Genomic DNA, 19,432 nt, shown 5'->3' on the forward strand with positions numbered 1-19,432 from the left:
TCTGTCACTCCAGCACAGTGCTTCATGCTTACATGGCTTAGAAGTTGTACGCTTCCCATTTTATAGTAAATGCAAAGTGACCGACATGATTTATCCAGCACCATATTCCAAGTCTGGAAAGACTGGTGATTGACCTGCTCTGTAAAGAACAGTTGGCATGAGGCTGGCTTCCAGATCATAACTCTCCTGTGGAGTTTAATTAAAGGTAAAAGAACTGAGAAATAACAACATATTCTTTCATAACATTGCCTGGCTGAATCAGTTAAACCAACATGCACTCAATTTTAGACACATTCATCTCTCTAATGGTAAGCATTCAAATTCCACATGATTAAACTCTCTGGACTCGATATTCCCTAGGGACTTTACAGTTATACCACAGGACAGACACAACATGGGCAGTCTTGCAGGAGTGGACAGGCACATATTAACCCAGACACTTCATAGCTATGGCTGCTCTTGGGAGTCTGGGGCAGGAGGACACCCAAGTCCAGTTTGCACAGCAGCGGAGCTCAGAGGACTCGTAATCAGGATGTCAAGAGAAAAACCAAACTGTTCTTCAGCTTCCCACGATGGTGGGTCTGGCAAAACAGAACCTAGGAACTGGTGACTTCAAATCTCGTTATTTAGCTATGAGAGGCAGCTGATAACAAAGGGCAGCTCACCTGCTTTGAATGACAACACAATCCTGATAAAGTCGGTCATACATACAGATCTTCAAATCAATGTTGGGATTGGGCACCCAAACCGGCACATCAATAGAAACTCCAACAGCACTGAAGTACAGCTGTTAATACACAAATCAAGAACGTAATTGTTTTTGTTACTCTCAGATTCTTACTGATCTAGACAGAGCAGGAATTTCTGCTATAAACTACAGCTGAGTGAAGTATTTTATTATTCATATTGCAACAGGTTCTTTAATTAGACAAAGCTATTAAAATAATTTTCAAAGTAAAGCCTAGATGTTATAGTATCCCAGCAGAAAAGAATTAGACTTCGGTTTGGATTCTCTGACAAAGCACATGAAGGAACAGCATGCTGCCCACGACAGCTTAAGTGAACACGCTCTAATTCAGAAACCCAAGAGACTGCAGTTTGTTTGGCCAGCAAAGAAACCCAGGAATGGAGCACAGTGCTGTGCTTCCTACAGCGCCCCGAGGTCTGACGTCAGTGACCACAGAGCTGAGCCCTGGATAAAATGATCCTCAAAGAGCGCACCCCTAGGAGCGCTGTGTGCACCTGCGGCTGCTTTTGGAGCCCACTCCATCTGGAGCCCACAGAGAGCCAAGAGTGGCCTACAGAGCTGCTTGGAAGTCTTTCTTTATTCTTTTGGCAAGCTTCCGTGAGCAGTTCCCAGGCAGAATTTGGCTTCCAGTGAAGTGCAGAATCAAAATATGCAGAAGTGGAAACTGAAGTTGTCATCTCTTCCAGCTTTCACACATCAGTTTCACTGCTGCATGCTAAATAATTCCAATTCTGCTATATCAGGAAGAAAATAAACTAGGTGGATTGGGAATACTTTCATATTTGTCCCAGGATATGAGATGTTTTCTAGTACGATGTCTGATAAAATGGGAATATTATCATGTTAATGAACATATCTGTCTTCTACCACCTTCTGCGGTTTTTAATACAGGATTCTGAGCTCTTTTAATTCCTGGGAAAAGCAGAAGTAGGAGCTTTTAAAACTATTTTTTTCTGCAGTGTTTTGTAGCACGTCTTGCACAAAATCACTTACTGGTTTGCAGTCTGAGTTGTCAAACATGATCACAAACTCTGCCTGCACATCCCCAGGGACAGCTGGGACAAACAGAACCTGAAGTTTGACTGAGCTGAAGGGTCCGATTTCACCTTCAGTAACCTAAACAAGAAATAACATGATTTTAAATGAAAGTCTAGCTGTATTACTATTTACTATAGTTATATATGGCTATAAATTATATTGAAATAAAGCAGTATATACTCATACTATACAAACACTGTATTACACCTAGTTTGTAACTAAACTGAATACACTGTGCAAGGGAAAAAAAAAATCAGTATCAGTAGCTCCCTAGGAGGTTTAATGGCTCAAATTTGACATTTCCCAGTCATTCTTCCTGCCCCATCTCTTGTGTTGTCACTGGACTTCATAGAACCGTGGGACAACAGCAGAAAAATCAGTTTGACCAAAAAAAAGTTAAATGATGAGAAATGTAAATATATACAGAATCTTTCAGCTCACATAAGTCTTTATAGATCAAAGGAAAGGGCAAATATATAATTTGATTTTACTTGAAGAATTAACTGAGACAGTGAAATCCAGTGGGCTTGAAGTCAGTCAGGTACTTAAGCATTTCCCACTGGAGCAACAGCAGTTCACTTGATGCAGGCGTAGTGAAAACCTTGTCTGTGTCTCAGGATATTCATCACCTTTCCAAGCATAATTTCAGCTGGTGTTTCTTCAGGAGGAAGTTCCACTGAATTACAGACATCGTCTGTGCCTAGATGTGATCCAGAATCTGATACTTCTTGACCAAGTTGTTCTGGAAAAAACAACACACAAATGCCACAAAATGCTGGATGTGTGCATCTATTCGCTAAAAAATATCAAAGCAAGCAGAAGTACATTGATTTTGGTCAATATTGCAAATCAAATAACATAGACCAACGATGGGGAAATAGAAATAGTGGAATATTTAAAGATTGGAACAATCAATATCCCGAAGAAATTAAATCAAAGAACACAGATGATAAAGAAATTAAGAAAGTCCTTTTTTCTACAAGACTGGATTTTATTAAGCACATAGTAAACATCAGGAATGAGATGGAAAATGTCCGAGGAGGTTCATCTTTCTGCTTCCTTGTTCCTAGAATTACAGGCTATAAAAATAAACCTGTCATGTGCATTTCTATTCTGAGAAGTGGGTATTCAGTTGCTGAGACAAGAATGATGGTAACAACCCTGCTGTTTCTGTAAGCTACTTGGTCTCTGTATTCTTCCAAGACCAAATTGTTGATCGCTAATGAGAAGTGAGATTCTCTGCTGCTTTTGATATAATGGTGTCAGTACATTATTTTTAGTCATTTTTTTAAGGCAGCATACAAACAAATACAACATTACTACCAGAAGGATGAACTACTTGATTTACTGAGTAACACTGCAAACTGAATTGCACAGGAAACTCCCCAGATGGGATGGTAACGCTTAGCCTGGGAAACTGCACTGCCCATCTTCTAAAACTCCCAGTTTTCCAGGCAGCTCACCTGTGGATCCGCTGCTCAGCCTGGTCTCACTCTGCTGCTCCACTGGGGCCGCACAGGAGGCCACTTCCTCACCGTGGTCCACACAGATTTGTTCCCCCTTTTCAGCTACAGATGTCCCAGAGCTATCGCTGACGTTCTGCTCAGGGCCAAAGTCACTGAAATGTTGAGTCACCTATCAGAAAACAGACAAAACATAGTCACTGTGACAGTTCACCTAGCTTGCACCAGCTCCAATTCTAATCAAGCAGTTGCAAGTCAGACTTGTGTTCTCTTGCAACTGTTCCACGTTAGAAGTGGTGAAATGTGTTGCAATTTCTAAAAGCTGCACATTCTACTCGACCTTTATCAATGAGCAGATCTAACTTTTGCTGGCTGGCAAAACAGGTGAATAATATCATGGGCTGTAATATATATAAGAATATAATACAATACAGTGCTAGTTATTTTACAATCAACAGAACTAACGTTTTGTTTAGTGGAAACACCGGCAGGTTTATGTCAAATCTAACCACAGTGGGTGGTTTTGTTTGGGTGTTTTGTTTGGCTAGTTGTGGTTTTTTTCTTTTTCGATCTGAAGATTTCCTCACTTAAAGAACAGAATCCAAAACATATTTAGAGAAGGAGCAAGCACATCTTCAGACTTAAGCTGTTCAGTCTTCTCAAAAATCTGCCACACAGCACTAACATGCAAAGACGAACTGTACACATGCTTTCTTTGTAAGTGTTTTTCACTTAAAATTATCTGCTACACAGAGGAGTACAGCTCCTGGGATTCCTCAGCTTTCTGTCAACTTTGTTAACTGGCATGCGTAGCAGGTCTAACACCACACATTTTGTCAGCTCTGCACCAAGTGTCTGAGTTTTGGTACATTTCTTCAACAGTCTCTGCTCCACTCCCATGATCTCCCAAAGTCCCTTCCAACCTGAGCCGTTCCATGATTCTGTAGGGTCCTACCACACTTTGCAAAGCAGAACCTTTCTGTTGATTTAGGGAACTGCTTTTGAACCCACCATTCCTCCAGGAGGAGATTTTGTCGTTGCTCTGCTTGTTCTGCTGTCACCTGCTGATGTCTGAACTCTGAATCTTGTCCCCAAAGCTCCGCTGTTCGTCAGGCTGATGGTCCGTGAAATTGTCTCTCCCACCACATGGCTGCCAAAGTCAATGAGCTCTTTATCCAGTGCCAGCTGGGGGAAGATAAACCATTAATTACTACTGTCCTAGATAGTCACTAATGTCAACTGAACGGGCATCCACCTTTTCAAGAACAAGACTTTAAAGTTCTTATTATCATTTCAAAGACAGTATCAAATAACACCGTGAACTGTGGGTATCATCCTTCTGCCTTTTTGTAGAAGCCAACTCATTAAAACAATATCTTGTTAAACTGAGCCATTTCCATTTCAGTCCGGAGAAAGCAGCATTTTCTGGAAAGAGACTCTCCATTTAAAAGGAAAAAAGAAATAAAGATAAATAACTCTTGCTAAACATTTTCAATCGCGTTTCTGCTATCTCACACTTTCTATTCCTACTGTTACAGTGACTCTTAACACACTTTTAAAAAGTCACTTACAAGGCATCTCTTGACTGTACATTTCAATGGAACAGAGAAAGGACCCGTCTGTGCCATAAACATGACTTCTCCTTCCAGAGTTTCATTTATCTAAAGAACAAAAGAAAAACCCTAAATTAATTTACAAAGATTTAGCCTACGTAGTCTGATGAAAAGTATTCCCACTCTTTCTTTGAGTAACTTATTAAAACTTATCTCTGCAGATTGTACATTTCTCCTCTAAAACAGCCTTTGGTAACTGCCCGGCTAACTTTAGCTGGGCGATATTATAAATCCTTTTGTTTGGAGCAAGTTTCAAAACACACTCCAAGAATACCGAGGCATTTTTCTAAAACGTGCCCCTAGAACACACCTGGATTATACCAGGATCCTCACCACTGTGTAATTTAGCACTCAGGTGCACTTACCATTGGCTTAAATGTTACCAGCACTTCACAGGACATTCCAGAAGGCATTTTGCCAGGTGGGTCAAAACTATGGAGATAACGAACATAAAACTCCGAATTAAAGCTATGTAGGAAACATCCAGATCCCATTCTGGTAACAACAGCAGATTTATTTCTTTACTTTATTTGTTTTTCCCCACTTGGATTACTTAGAAAAGTCAGAATGAGTGACAGATTAATGAAAAGCTACAGAACCCTGCTGCAATTGTACAACAACAAAGGCTGATTTCTTCTTGAGGTTTTAATTAGAAAGTCTTGAAGTGCTTTTAAAAGGCAAGAATTATTGCCTTCATGCTATAGACAAAGAGACTGCAGCCAAATGGGTGAAGCTGAGGCTCAATAACATTATGAAAAATATGGTGGGCCCATCGCCTATTGTAAGAGGAAGCAGCCTTCTCCCATTGTCCATCTGTAACATCTCACCTGTCCCAACAGGAAAAGAAGAGGAAATATAAAGAAGGTCGCTGCAAATGATTAGAGAATGTGCTGCTTTTACTGCAAACTGTATCAGAATTATCTTGAATAGAAACTGGCAGTCATTTCAATGCCTCATTTCATGGTCTCTGATGCAAGCAATATGCCCATCAGAAGACAAGAAATCTCACAGCTGCACTCTAAATGAAATTGAGGCGCTACTGGAGGCCTCTTCTGCCTGACAAACAGAAAGGGAACTTGACAAAACGGGTAACTCAAAGCTGTCAGCCACGGGAATACCTCAGCAAACGGGGCCATGCGGAAACACAGAACATACATGGCTAATGACAACTTCATCAAAATTAAAACCAAACAAAAGCAAGATTAAACATTTTCAACCAGAAAAGGGAAACGCGTTTCAGAATTCAGGAGTTTCACATTTGCAATCTCTCCCAACTGGACAGAGCACTTCTTTACACAACCTGTCAGTCATCAGGATCATAGGAACGGATTGATGGGAAAGACCACAGGGTTTCAATTTAAGCACTCTTTGCTCTGGATTCCTTGATTTCATCTGCTTCCTCACATTTCAACTTCAGCAGTAATCTGGAAATTAGCGTGAATCATGCCACAAAGGATGGCAGCTGGTGAGAGAGGTTTGTGTAGGCTTAACGGCTCTTGGTGGCCTAGAAAGAAGCTTGGGTCCTCTTTCATCTCTTTGTACCTTCAAAAAGATCCTTTTCTCCTTTCTAAAAGGGTCTGACATTTGGAAAGGAAAAAAAAAGCTCTACTGGCATTTACCACAGGTCTGTTTTGCTTCCCACAGATTAGAGACCGGTCCCTTGCTGTCACCACTACAGAGACCAACAGCGTGCAGCTCAGGCTCAGTGAGCCTCTTGCTCCTCAGCTCCCAGACACAGCTCCATTCCTTATCACACAAGAATGGAATAGAACCCTCTAGATCTATTTACTGAAAACTATTTCATTTGCTACAGAGTTTGGTTACATCTCCTGTTGTGGTACAAAGGTAAAACAAGCAAGTGGTCTGCAGTTTACTTACTGAACACTGATGAAGTCCTTGAGCCATTCACTGATTCCCAGCAGTCTGCAGAAGTTAGCACTGTAGGATGCATTTATCAAAACTATCTTCTTTTTGTAGATTTGACCAACATCAAAATCCTTGGAACACCAAACAGAGCAGGTGGTGTGGGTTACAGGAAGCAGCATTTACACATGTAATGACAAAACCAACCACTTTTACCACAGTTGTGCTCACAGCCCCTACTGGGATCACAGCCTGTGTGCAAGGTATTGTATAAACCCATCAAGCGTTGCCTTGCTCCGAGAACCCTTTCAAAACAGCCCTTAACACCAGGAACTCGGGCTTCCGGGATGGGACAACTAACCTTGAAGTGAATGCAACTTGGTTTACTATAGAAACTGCATCCCTTATGTTCACGACCAGATGCTGTTCGCTTGTGAAAAATCCCACTTTGGAGTTCCTCCATTTTTTTCTCAAACATTTCTTTTCTCACTGCCCTCGTAGCCAGCTGCTTTGGATCCATTTCTTCTTTGGATATCTGATGAGGAACATCCATAAAATACACCATGACTGTAAGGAAGTGTGATCACAACATCTGTAGCTCAAAGCAGAAAAGCCTGCAAAGGGCATCTTTTAGTATCTGGCAGCCTTTGTTTCTCTCCTGATCAAACTCAGCCTCCCAACTTCTAGATTTGATTTAGTAATTTAATTTCTTCTCAGCTGTCTGTTCTGTAGCTCATCATCATCCAACACTATGACAGTGTTTTTCATGGTAGTATTAGCTCTTCTGCACTTAAAGGGTTCCCCCAACAAATCCTCATTCAGAAAAAAACCAAGAACCAGCTAACTTCACAGCAACATTTTAGTTAGGAAATGGCTCTGCGCTTCTTTCATGCAAGGATATGAACATGTACTGACATGATTTCTCCTTGGTTGATTACAAAGTCTGCTCTTAAACATCTTCTACATCTCATAAAAAACAGCACATGCAAGTAAACCTTGGAATAACATTTCAGATCTTAACTACACAATTCCACTCTATAAGAGCACGATTTACTTCTGTTTAGAGTGTAGAGATCTGTTACGATGCTAGAAGATTTGCTTTCCTTTGTGTAGTACGGTACAAGAAAGTTGTTTCCACATAAAGCAATCTGTGTTGCCAGCTCAGCAGAAAGTCATGTTTGGTTTTTATTAAACAAGTGAGCAGGATGTGATGTTTGTCTTCACGTATCCCTGAACTAAAACTGAAGAATTATTTTCTCTTTAAGAGAACAGACACTACAAGACCAGTGCCAAACGCAACTGCTCTGATGATATTCTCACATCCGAATGTCTGCATCTGTGTAATAATGTAAAGTCTGCATTTAAACTGTGAAACAGAGAGTTCTTCTTTTTAAGCAAGATTCTTAAAGCAGCACTTGGCAGTGTCATTACATCAGAAATCTACAGCTACTAGAGAGGCAAATGAAGCTTCTCCAATCTATCAATGTATTTCTATGGCCATCACCAAAATTTGGTGAAGACTAAATTCATAGTGAGTCAGTTACAAAAGGGTTTGCTCCACTTTTCTTTCTTTTTCTCTCCTATTTCTAATAAGGGATATCACAGCATTTACCTTGTGCAAGTCCCATTCCCGACTCCAAAGCCCCGGGAACTCTGGTTCTACCAGGGTCTTGTCCCCCTCTTCCACATCTTCACCACTTTCAGAGAGCACTTCATGGGGTATTTTTCCTGCAATCTCTCCTACAGAAGCAGATCTCTCACCAGAAGAAGGTGACGGAGAGCACCATGGCTTCTGCGAAAGAACACAGGTTTTGAAGATGTATTTAAAAATTACTAGAGGAAAGTTACTTCAACAGTTAACAGTTTCTGAGGAGATTAATATAAAAATAACAGGTCTATAAAGCTCAGAGGCCAAAGATGACAACGAAGGTCAATCCCTTCTTAAAACACTGAATGCAGACAAAATCTTATGTTAAAAGCATCTATATGATGTTAACTGTATGCTGTAGGAGAGTAGAAACTTGTTCTCAGGCATGAGAGTACGGATACTTATCATACCACATGATAACCAAGGACTTTGTTGTTTTGTGGTGGTACGACTATTTCTACCAACACCTTTCCTCCACCCCTTTTCTTTTAAATACCTAAAGTCTGCATGAAGCAACCGGTTTCATCAGGGAATTCAATTCACTTCACCTCCCTTCTCCAGGCCAGTACGCCTTGGAATACTGAGCAGATTACAAAAAAAAATGCCCATCCAGGTGGCTTATGTCCAGAAGGAGCCACAGTTTCCCTTCTAACACCGTGGGAACATTCTCTGGTGCTGAAAAACTGAACTGAATCCTGAAGGTCATTGACCAGGAACTGAGGGCACTTTGCATGGCTTTTGATGCTATTACAATTCATGTGTCTGAAAATTCATTTCTTCTTACAAACGCCCTTAAAACAACCCACAACAAACCCCGCAAACAGGACAGTGTCTTTATTCAAACAAGCATCAGCAACCAAGCAAAGGGAGACCAGAAGTCCTTAAGAGATCTAATGGAGAAATGACTCTCCACTTGTCCTGGACTGCCCAGTATTTGGTTGTAGCCTATGAAGGAAAAAGAATCCACAGACCTGCACCTCTGACTAAAAACAAATGTAAAGAGAGTTAATTCTTCAGCCTTTGTTTACCTGGGGTATTGCTCCTGCTGACTGTTTGCAGGTCTTCTCAATATATTGCCATGTCTTCATTCTCCACAGTGAAGAATCCTTATGTTTACCAACACCCTTAATTGCCTCAGTACACGACTGACTTGTTTTCTGCTTGTGAATAGAAGCTCTTTCTTGCAAAATTTTAGATACAATCTCGATTTTTCTTGTTTTTTGCCGTTCTTTAAAAGCTCTGTAATCCAATGTTGTAAGAAACATTAAACCAACTGTGGTTGTTTAATAATAACATTAACTACAGTCCAGTTTCTTTTGAGCTTGTAAGCTAAAGAGCAAGTCTTTAAATTGGGTGCAGTGGTAACTTGTGTCAAGACACCTGGCGATTCTGAAGCTATTTATACATTTTTTGCAGACTAAATATACTCAATTACAGTACTTCACAAGTTGAGGAGTTGATAAAGAATACAGTCGTCGTTTTTAAATCATTTCCCCAACTTTGTTAGCAGTTTAAAGAAAACTGCCTATCTGAAATCCAGTGGATTTAATAAAGGGGGTAGAATGGTTAAAGGTAAGTACTGAACTTGAAACATATGAATTTGTTTGGTATCTTTGCTCAAATTCATCTTCCTAAGTGGTTAAAACAACCATGAAGCTTTGCACTGGACCAGATGAGATACAGGCACATTCCTACTGACTTGGCTACAAAGGCAGAGGAGTCATTTCAATAAAAAAAAGCTGGAAGGAGAGTACCTTGCTCCTGACCTTACTGCAGTGCAATCTGCCAGAGACCATCTCTAAAAGCCTAAGGAAGCTACTCAGTTTTCATAGGGAAATGCAGCAGTACAGCTACTTCAGGCATCCAGTTTGGGTTCACTGAATTTCCCTCCTGGAGTAGCTGTATCTTCTTGGCAGTAATCATAGACCATGGGCTCCTAACTCCGGTCCTCTGAATAGTACCCAAGCTAAAAGTTCAAGTCTCTTCAAACAGACCACACAGATACCACACACAGAGTCCCAGAATGAGCTCACTCCCTTGGGAGAGCATCATAGACGTTAAGTTTTCAGGATGTGATTAAGAGCTCCAATATATTCCTGCATGAGCATCAGTAAGCAGCTGGGAATTTGATACAGATAGGAGTACTTACTGTTTCTCTTTCTCATGCTCTAGCAGTCGTTTACGGAGAATAATTTCCTTGTCAACATTGCCTCCTTCTGCCAAGATGGCTTCCCTCATCTTCATCTCCTGCTTCTTGGCCTCAAAGGCCATTGCTTTGTTCTGAACCTGGAGAGTTTGGAGTTTTTCCTACGAAACCACACAAGCCACAGTTACATATCTGATTCACATGTTAAAGAATAATAAATAAGAGAATCAAGTGTCGGCCCCCTTATCCAAGTATAAATTTGTGGTAGGTTTCTCTGAAGTAGAACTTCTTGGTTTTAATATACACAGTAGCCATAGTGCGCAGAGATGTTGAAAGTACTGACTAGGCCAGGGCTACTTTACCCTTCTGGCCTGCCCTGGCAAAAGATGCAGTTCTAATCAAATCAGTATTGAGATAATTCCTTCAGCTTCTATAGAACATAAGTAGAAGAGCAAAGTAGCACAGCTCAGAAATTCTTAGTTTACATTATTTAAATTCTTAAGTAGCTGTTTTTCTTCCGTATGTTTTCACCATATGAAGTATTTCTGCACTGGGATCCAAATAAGTGCAAATACTTCTGGATGAGTTCTCGGGGAAGTTATTTGTAGTACGCATTATTTTCAAGGGAGTTACCCTACTAGAACAACTGGACTGCTGACGCAATAAACCCCATAAGTAGTATTGTCAAAGTTTGCCCATAGACATTGAACACCATCATTCCTATAGTGAAATTCTCCCCAGTTTCAAGAGAAATTTGGTCGGTGATCTGACGGCATCGCACAACAATTCCACAGTGAAAGCTGAAGTTGAGTTCATTAAGAGCCAGCAGCCTCACAGGCCCATGTCGTCACTCCCCAGCTACGCCGCGGCAGCAGTACCCGATTGGAAGCGATGCTGGTTTTCAGGGAAAGCACAGCTTGGATCCTTCTCTCCATATGCTCCTGAGTTTTTGCTTCCTCCATTGCATTTTTTTCATGAATTCTGTAAGCAAAGTGAAATCTTTCAGGCTGATATCCTGGAAAGCTTTAAGTATTAGAATGTTGAACCTGACAAGTAGTAATTGTCAGCGTCACCAGACATTCCTCCTGTACGGCTCTGTGTTTACTGCGATACGGGTGCAGGTAAAGCCGAACAGTTGGGAGACTCCTCTACATGCAGCACCGCTCAAGCTCCGAGTGCCAACAGGCTTTCAACTGGTTTGCTCAACAACTTGTTTTAAATTTTGGGTATGAAGAACGTGTTCCATATTATGACATATGTCTAGTTGCTAACATGAATTCAGGTATTGCTCATATAACCAATACCTAAACAATGATGGAGTGAACTTTATAGCAGCCCATCACTTGTAGCCACGTTAAAAATAAACCTCAAAAACAAAGCTAGAAATATGTGGGCATAAATCAAGTCTGAGGTTATTCCAGCTAATAAAATGGTAAACTAGAAATAAAGTCAGTAAGACTGATATATTTGATACGTTACTCAGGAAAATAAAAATCTATTTGGTTGGGTTTTTGTCTTAATGATGACAAGTTTGCACATTCCATCTAATGAAGAGTGAACCAACACAGAAACAGTGCAATTATTTCAATCATTTTTTCAAATGAGTCCTAAGATACAAGTAAAGTAACAAATATTCACAGTTTCTTTAGTAGCAAAATTATTCAACACCACAGTAATGATATAAACATAAACCTATGAAGAGAACATTTAATTTCCCATCAACCAGAGAACAGAAGCTCAGAGTGGCCCATCAACCACTTTTACCAGACAGCACGAGAGCTTTTTTACCACATTTCAGAGGGACACAGAACAGCAGAGTGCAAGTTTCAAACCTGGAATTCAGTTGCACTTCAGACTACAGTTAATAACACACATATAAAGTGTTTCCAGTCATTATTCATGCCTACAAGTAGTCAGACCCCTCTGCATCTCATCAAAGAGAGTCCCTTCAGCTACAGGGACTGTGGAGACCATGTTAAGTATGGACAGAAAGTGGAGTTCTCCTTTCCAAGTCCTTTTGTGCCATCGAAAATTTGAATGCTTCACAGCACTGGTACGATGGCAGGAGATTTCCAAGTGTAACAGAAGACACAGCTAGCAGAAAAATCTATATTTTTCAAAGACCAAAGTATTGCACACCAGAGAATGCAAAATGACAGGAGAATAACCTGGCCATGCTTTTCCTCAGGAAGCAGACGGCTTTTTCATGGTTCCTTTTGGCATCTTCACGCACTTTTTTCTGCCTTTCTTCACATTCTTTCTGAGCTTTCTCTTCTCTTCTACAAAACACAAGCAAACCAACAGTTGCAGCAGGACTGAGGAAACCTCGAGTCCAACACGATGACATCCAAGGGTGTGAGCGGGGAGTTCATGAATGTGCGCTGAAATGAGGACATCAGTCCATCTCCCCAAGAAATCCTGAGGAACTTGATCTAAATTCAGAAGGTCCTGGTGGCCAGCAACAACGTGGACACGTGCAGCTAACCTGACCTAAAAAACTTCACTTCCTTAGACAAAAAACACTCACTAATACTGTCTTTAACCGTTTATTTTCATAGATCAGAAATCTTTACCTGTGTAACTGCAAGACTGCGGCCAATTCTTACTTTAATGCCATTTCCTCATAAAATACTCCTGAAGCAACACCCAGCTAAGAAACACAATACCAGCAGTATTTGCATTAGCTCATTTTCTCAACACCTGCAACACTACATTGGCTAAAAATAACACAGAGAAAGGAAGCAGTGTCTGATTTGTAGGCACTTACTTTTCTCTAGACCGCTGGTTTTTTTCTGCTCGCAGCGCTGCTATCTTTTCCTTCCAAATCCGCAACTTTGCTCGTTCTTGGTATTGCATCTCTAGCTCCTCCTCAACTTTTTTAAATTGTTCATGGAAGACTTCGTATTTTCCCTGTGCGGTTTCTATCTGCCACATCTCAAGCCTTTAAAACAAAGTGTGAGCTGCTTTCACAGCAGTATTTACACTCTTGCACTTACTGAAGGGTAGGGTCAAACAGCACATGAAGAACATAAAGATCAACTCCCATCACCTCACTTACGTGTTTTCTTTTAGTGTCAAAGCAATTTTCAACTCCAAATCCTGCTCTTGCTGCAGCTCAGCACGCAGTCGTCTGTGCATTGCCTGAAGGCGGGACAAGGCTGCGCTGTTAACGTTAAAGAGAAACAATCAGAAAGAAACTGGAACTAATAAAGGTCACAAAAATTCCCCCCAACAAGAACAGCAGCCATTAAAAATGACTTTGAAGCTGAGATTTATGTATTAGAATTCCACTAATTTACAAAGTCTTATTTAGCCTTCTGAGTGTCCATTCTTCATTCAAAGGCACAGCTTTCTTTAAACTACCACACACTGGTTAAAGTTTGCAGAGGAGTATTTATTTCAGAAGCACTGACCAGTAGCTCAATGTTACTCATTTCTCAAGCTAATAAAAGAAGTCTTATTAAGTTTAGGTGAACCTAGAGAACCGAGACTGATTTTGCATTTAAAATGGCCCTACAAATATTCCATGTACGTTCCCTACAATGTTTATTTTCCTCAGTCTTCTCTACCCAGGAAAACCAGCAGTCAGTGCACTACAGAATCAACAGTGACTGACTACATTCAGCATGAACTCCTTTCCTTGAAATGAAAACTGGAAATGGATCTTCTACCTGCACTTACTACTTGAACTTCAAAATGTTTGTACTGGCCATCAGTAATGCTAAGAGTAGCCAGGATTTACATTACTGCTAAAACATGATGCCTTCAAGCTTTATCAGCCAGATAGCTATCAAGTCTTCTTACTCCACTATTGACTTGCTCAATAGAATAGACTGTGAGGATTGCTATTTTTCTGTACATCTAGGCCTCACAATTGGACCCATCAAAAGCATAAAAACTCGTACAGTGCTTTTCTGTCCTTGTTTTGTTACCAACCAGGGAGCACCAGCACCCATCGCAGGAGCCTCATTAGCACTCAACTCCCCATTTCTGTTGAAGCAGCTATTCCATTTTGGCATTTAACCTACCTCTATCGTTGCATCATCCGTCAATATACCAACTGGAAGATTTCAATATACCAACTGGAAGATTAGCACAGTTCATAAAATGCAGCTGCAAAGTTTGTTCACAATACACTGGCCCCTGGTACACAAGCCACCCACTTCTTTCTATTTAAACCAAATGTGAAGAGTACAGTAAATTGCCTCCCACTTTATTGCTAAAGTGTTTCAGAACAGCTCCTGTGTGCAGAGCTACTCCTGAAAGGCATTCATGCATTTCACAACATAAAGCAGACACACACACCCAAGTCATGTATACATAGACTGAGTTACCACAAGCAAAACCATGACCTCCAGAACTGCCACAGCACATTGGTGTTGGTTCATCACACTGCAGAGAAGTGATTGAGACTCTAAAAACTTAACTGACAGTAGTGGGGCAGGCTGATTTAATTACCTCTTGTTGTTGTATTTTAAAGTATATGCCACTTCCCTATCCGTTCCTAAATTCCCACCTCTTTCTGCATTGATTTACCTAACAGAGTATTACCTCTAGGCCAGACAGCAGAGAGATCAATGATTCCTAAACTGATGCACCATTATTCTTTACTTCTAAAGGAGGAATTATTGCTGAAAATACATCAACCAGACAGTGACTGCAATAAAAGTGTCCACCAACGTGGGAGTGAATGCACTGGAATGGCAATGGGTTTCATCATGGATCTATTAACATCTTCAGTAGATGCACTTAAAAATTCTGTCAGCTGTGCAAAAACATGAAGAGATGAAACCAGGAAAGTTTCTCTCAAGAATTCCACAGATAAACACAGTGGATGTCTGCAATCTTTGGCATTCCGTAGTACTCTACCTACACATTGCCAGCCTCCTCCTCTTTCTCTGTTTCCATGTCTACATACTCCAGCTGCTTTGCTAGCACCTTGATCCGCAGCCGACAGCTACGCAGCTTGTCTCTGCAAGAAAAAACCAACCAGATTATTTCCATTTTGTAAGTTCTTTCCTCTTCCCCATGAAACTCCTCCTTTCAGGGACAAGATTCCCAGCTGGGATCCCTTCAGCTCCCCACCACCAGCCCATTTTAAGATCTTTCTCTGAGGTTCTCCAGCCCTTCTTAATTTCAAACATTTTCTCCCCAAAATCCAGAAAAACATAACGAGAGTTAATTCTGACTTCACCTGTAGTTCAGATATCAACTATGACAACAGCATAGATGGCATCTTTTCCCATTGGCCTTCTTCAGCCCCATTTTCTGCTAAAGAACATCTTTGTGACCTTAACACAACAGAGCACTCACAGCAGGTGCATCTCAAAGCATGGGAGTCACCTCACCAATCTGAATGTGCCGTTTCCATCACGGTAAAGAAAATACTTACCATTAATTTCCCATTTGATGTTTCCAACTGACTGCTGAATTGTGCAGACTTTGCTGAAAGGAGTTGGCATCTAATTCTCCCAGACCAAACATCTCTTCTTTAACATTTGTTATTGTGTTTCATTTTCTCAAGTATATAATTAATTTTCATCCTTGATCCGTAATTCTTTACAAGGGTTTGGGGATATATTGAATACATTACATTGAACAAGTGTTTGCATCACCTAACTTTTAATGAAAGCTCTCTAAACTCTAATATTTATAACAGACGCAGTGTCCCAGTATCCGATGGCGATTTATGCTGATGATTATGTTCACTTAAACACAAACCTGGCTTCTTGGTCCACAAGTTCCTTCTTTTTGGCCATGTCATTGAGCTCTCTTAGGCTCCTCTGCAAGGCTGAGATGCGAATTCTATCTGTGCGCTTCATAGGCTGAATGTTATTAATGTCGTCCAAACAGTGTTCCAAGCTTTCCCTTGGAATTGAAACACAAAATTAACAACTAAAACATAGAGAAACTAAAAAATTACATTAGGTTTGTCCATGCTTATGCATTTGTGCATTGTTTGGTTTTGGTTTACTCTTACTCTAGCAGAACTGCTACAGATATGACCAGTATAAATAAGGAAAAATAATTACTGCAGGAAGTTTACATACATGCACTTCAGCCAAGATTTTTAGACTTGGATATGTAATGTTGAACAATTATATACAGATTTAATGCATTAATTGTGCGTTTTGAAATGCCTGCAGCTCCTCCCGATTGTACCCAGGGTTTGCCCATTCTGGTTTTCCTGAACAGTTTAAAACTTTAAAGGGAACATCCTAAACCAGTTAAAAATGTATTACATTCAGTTGATCAGTTTGTGGGGTAAGCTAATTTATTTTATAATTTTGTTGTTCTTAAACATATAGCAAGAAGAGGTCTGGAGGTTTGGGGATTTTTTAATCTTTTTGGTGTATTTTGAGTTTCTCTGTTGACAGTGGTAACATTTAATGGCAGTAGCCGTATGTGCTATGCAACTTGCCACATTCATACATTAATAAACATTTGAGCTTTTCATCATGCCTCATAGGCCTGTGGCAGGTCACACCAGGACAGATTAACAGGGTGGCAAACAAGCCAAACAGCATTTTGGTCTTTGTGGACAGAGCAGCAGCCACTTAAAGCCACATTCAAGCCACCAGATTTCTTTTTATGCGTGACCTCTGTTACATGGAGATGCAAATCCTCAGTACCACCTACGTGTAAAATCAACACTGTACTAATCTCTCATCATACCAATTCTGCGCTGACTTTACATCATGGAACAAAACTCCATATATATACAAAAAACCACAATCCAACATTGATATTCTTCAGCAGCCAAACTTCTCTTTCCAGCAGCTCCCAATGCTCTACCAGTAAGGGGGAACATGAACACACCACCACATACGATTACAAAGAGCTGGCTGGGCTTCAGGAGCGTAAACGGGTCAGTGCAACGCTCCTTTGAGCGGAGCCAAGCAGCGCACGTGAACGCAGTGCAATCATCGCGCTATGTGCACCTGCCTACAAAGGCCTCAGATTCAAAAGCATCCAGAGTCTGTCTTTATCTTACTCCGCTCATTGATTTTAGAGTACTAACCAGTTTAATTTACTTTTTTATGGAAAGGTCTATATTGCCCATGACTAATTTGACAAAAAAATGCATAGCTGAATTAACCAAATCTTCTCTCAAAAAGGCAAGTTAACACTGTAAGGGAAATTAGTTCTAACTGGTAATAAACCAAGTTATTTACATGCTAGAGTCAGATCTGCTTCCAGCTCCTTCAGAAGCATCCTTGGGTCCCATCTTGCCACCACCAGCCAGCGCTTCCTCAAGCTTGTATCCTAATAGATATTAAAAGAGTAATTAAAGAAAGAGATTTTGAGCTTCAAAATGCAAAGTTGCAGTATACTTGCTGTCAAGACAAAATGTGGAGTCTCTCTTTTTCTTAAGTATTTATGCCATCAAGGAAATACCTCCTGTAATATACTGAAACCTACTTCTGGACACAGTTAGGGAAATCAGCTGCCTATTTAAAGGTGCCACTTTAGATGTCTTAGGGTATCTCTCTTCATATCTTGAAGTCTGTGGAAGACCTACACCATTCTAGAACCAGAGGAGAGTCTGGAGCACTTCGAGTGCCAATGGAACTGAATCAAATGCTAGATTTTTACCACCAGTAACTCTGAACCTAAATGACCTACAGAGATAAGAAGTAGAGAATTTACTCCTACAGAAAGACTGGATTAGATTTGGATTAGTTACAGCTGCTGCAGTGTAATGCTAGAGAACACCCCTGGCATCACCGCATCCACTGGGAGTATCATTCAAGCCTAGAGCTGTGCTGTCCCCATCCACTACAGCAAAGACGCAGCAGCGCGAGCCTGGTGTGAGTTATCAAAGCAATTCACCACCTTCACCTTCCCAGTGTTCTTTCACATCACAGAACTGCCCAACTTGGTCTTCTTCTTCTTCCTCTTCCAGAAATGGCAGCATTTATTTCTGCTCTTCATCGGTGGTGTAACTGGTCTCATCATCTTCCATGCTGATAGCTCTTTCAAAATAACCAGGCTAAGAGCAGAGCACATGTTTTATATAAATAATCTCCAACAACTCACAACAGTGGTGACTGTATCTCGAGATGAACTAACAGCATTCTGTAAATACTTAATGCATGTGAAATAACTGGATACAACCACACACCCTTGTACTAGTCACACTTTTTGAGTATCAACTTTAATAAATCTCTTATGGAGAAAAAAAGGACACTAACAATTTTTTTTAATAACAATCAGTTTGCTAATTAAATCTTCTGGATGTATTTTGTCCACTTAAGCAACAGCTTTACCCGCAGTGATTAGAGAAGAACTTAAATACTAATTTCTTTCGTGTCTTATGGAGGAAGTAAGTTGTTCTCAAATGTTGATACAATTTATTAGAATTCAGTAAATTCTCTATGTCACCTATAATGAGTTATTACCACATGGCTGAGCATTTCATCAAGATCTTACTCATACAGAGACTTGTCTGTACGATTAATTTTAATGAAGGTGGTGGCTCAGCTTTGAACGCATTCATGTAAACCCTCTTACAGAGCTCAAAAGCATTAACTAGTACAGAGTGTCTATTTTCTCCAGTTCAGGAACAGAGAAAATACACCATGGAATTTGAAATATGGAATAAACTAAATGCTAAGAACCCCCTCAAAACCAAGGCAGGATTCCTACACTGATCTATGGTTGATTTAAAGATGTTCGTAGCTCTGAAAAGTAACACAAACAAACGGAGCTGCCAATGCACCGGTTGCATCCCAAACACTTCCTGCTAAGCCGCCGCGTTGCCAAGGAGCGCAACTCAAACTCCAGTGCACCAGAGCTTGGGGTAAATGAGAGAAAACAAACAAGCAAACAAACCCACCGCCCCCCAGCACCACCAGGCACAACTGCACGGTACCGGGCACGGCCTCTCCGGTAGCGGCCCAAAGGCCAAGC

At 40.6% G+C, this 19,432-nt stretch overlaps 1 protein-coding gene across 1 annotated transcript in view; it reads right to left on the reverse strand.

The window, feature by feature from the left end:
- The window catches only part of CFAP74 (cilia and flagella associated protein 74), a gene marked incomplete at both ends in the record, with an annotated part of 37,239 nt that extends 19,454 nt beyond the window's left edge, over positions 1–17,785 (reverse strand). Inside the window, 19 exons of the mRNA XM_010188727.1 lie at positions 666–787; positions 1,742–1,864; positions 2,416–2,528; positions 3,250–3,421; positions 4,261–4,434; positions 4,821–4,910; positions 5,228–5,294; positions 6,741–6,859; positions 7,087–7,260; positions 8,338–8,517; positions 9,402–9,612; positions 10,523–10,680; positions 11,398–11,500; positions 12,688–12,774; positions 13,287–13,460; positions 13,578–13,682; positions 15,393–15,491; positions 16,241–16,387; positions 17,695–17,785. Of these exons, the coding sequence (XP_010187029.1) occupies positions 666–787; positions 1,742–1,864; positions 2,416–2,528; positions 3,250–3,421; positions 4,261–4,434; positions 4,821–4,910; positions 5,228–5,294; positions 6,741–6,859; positions 7,087–7,260; positions 8,338–8,517; positions 9,402–9,612; positions 10,523–10,680; positions 11,398–11,500; positions 12,688–12,774; positions 13,287–13,460; positions 13,578–13,682; positions 15,393–15,491; positions 16,241–16,387; positions 17,695–17,785 (2,509 nt within the window). The remainder of the gene's footprint in view (positions 1–665; positions 788–1,741; positions 1,865–2,415; positions 2,529–3,249; positions 3,422–4,260; positions 4,435–4,820; positions 4,911–5,227; positions 5,295–6,740; positions 6,860–7,086; positions 7,261–8,337; positions 8,518–9,401; positions 9,613–10,522; positions 10,681–11,397; positions 11,501–12,687; positions 12,775–13,286; positions 13,461–13,577; positions 13,683–15,392; positions 15,492–16,240; positions 16,388–17,694) is intronic.
- Positions 17,786–19,432: the final 1,647 nt, after the last annotated feature.

The sequence above is a fragment of the Mesitornis unicolor genome, unplaced genomic scaffold (assembly GCF_000695765.1).
Source record: "Mesitornis unicolor isolate BGI_N332 unplaced genomic scaffold, ASM69576v1 scaffold15277, whole genome shotgun sequence".
Classification (NCBI taxonomy): Eukaryota; Metazoa; Chordata; class Aves; order Mesitornithiformes; family Mesitornithidae; genus Mesitornis; species Mesitornis unicolor.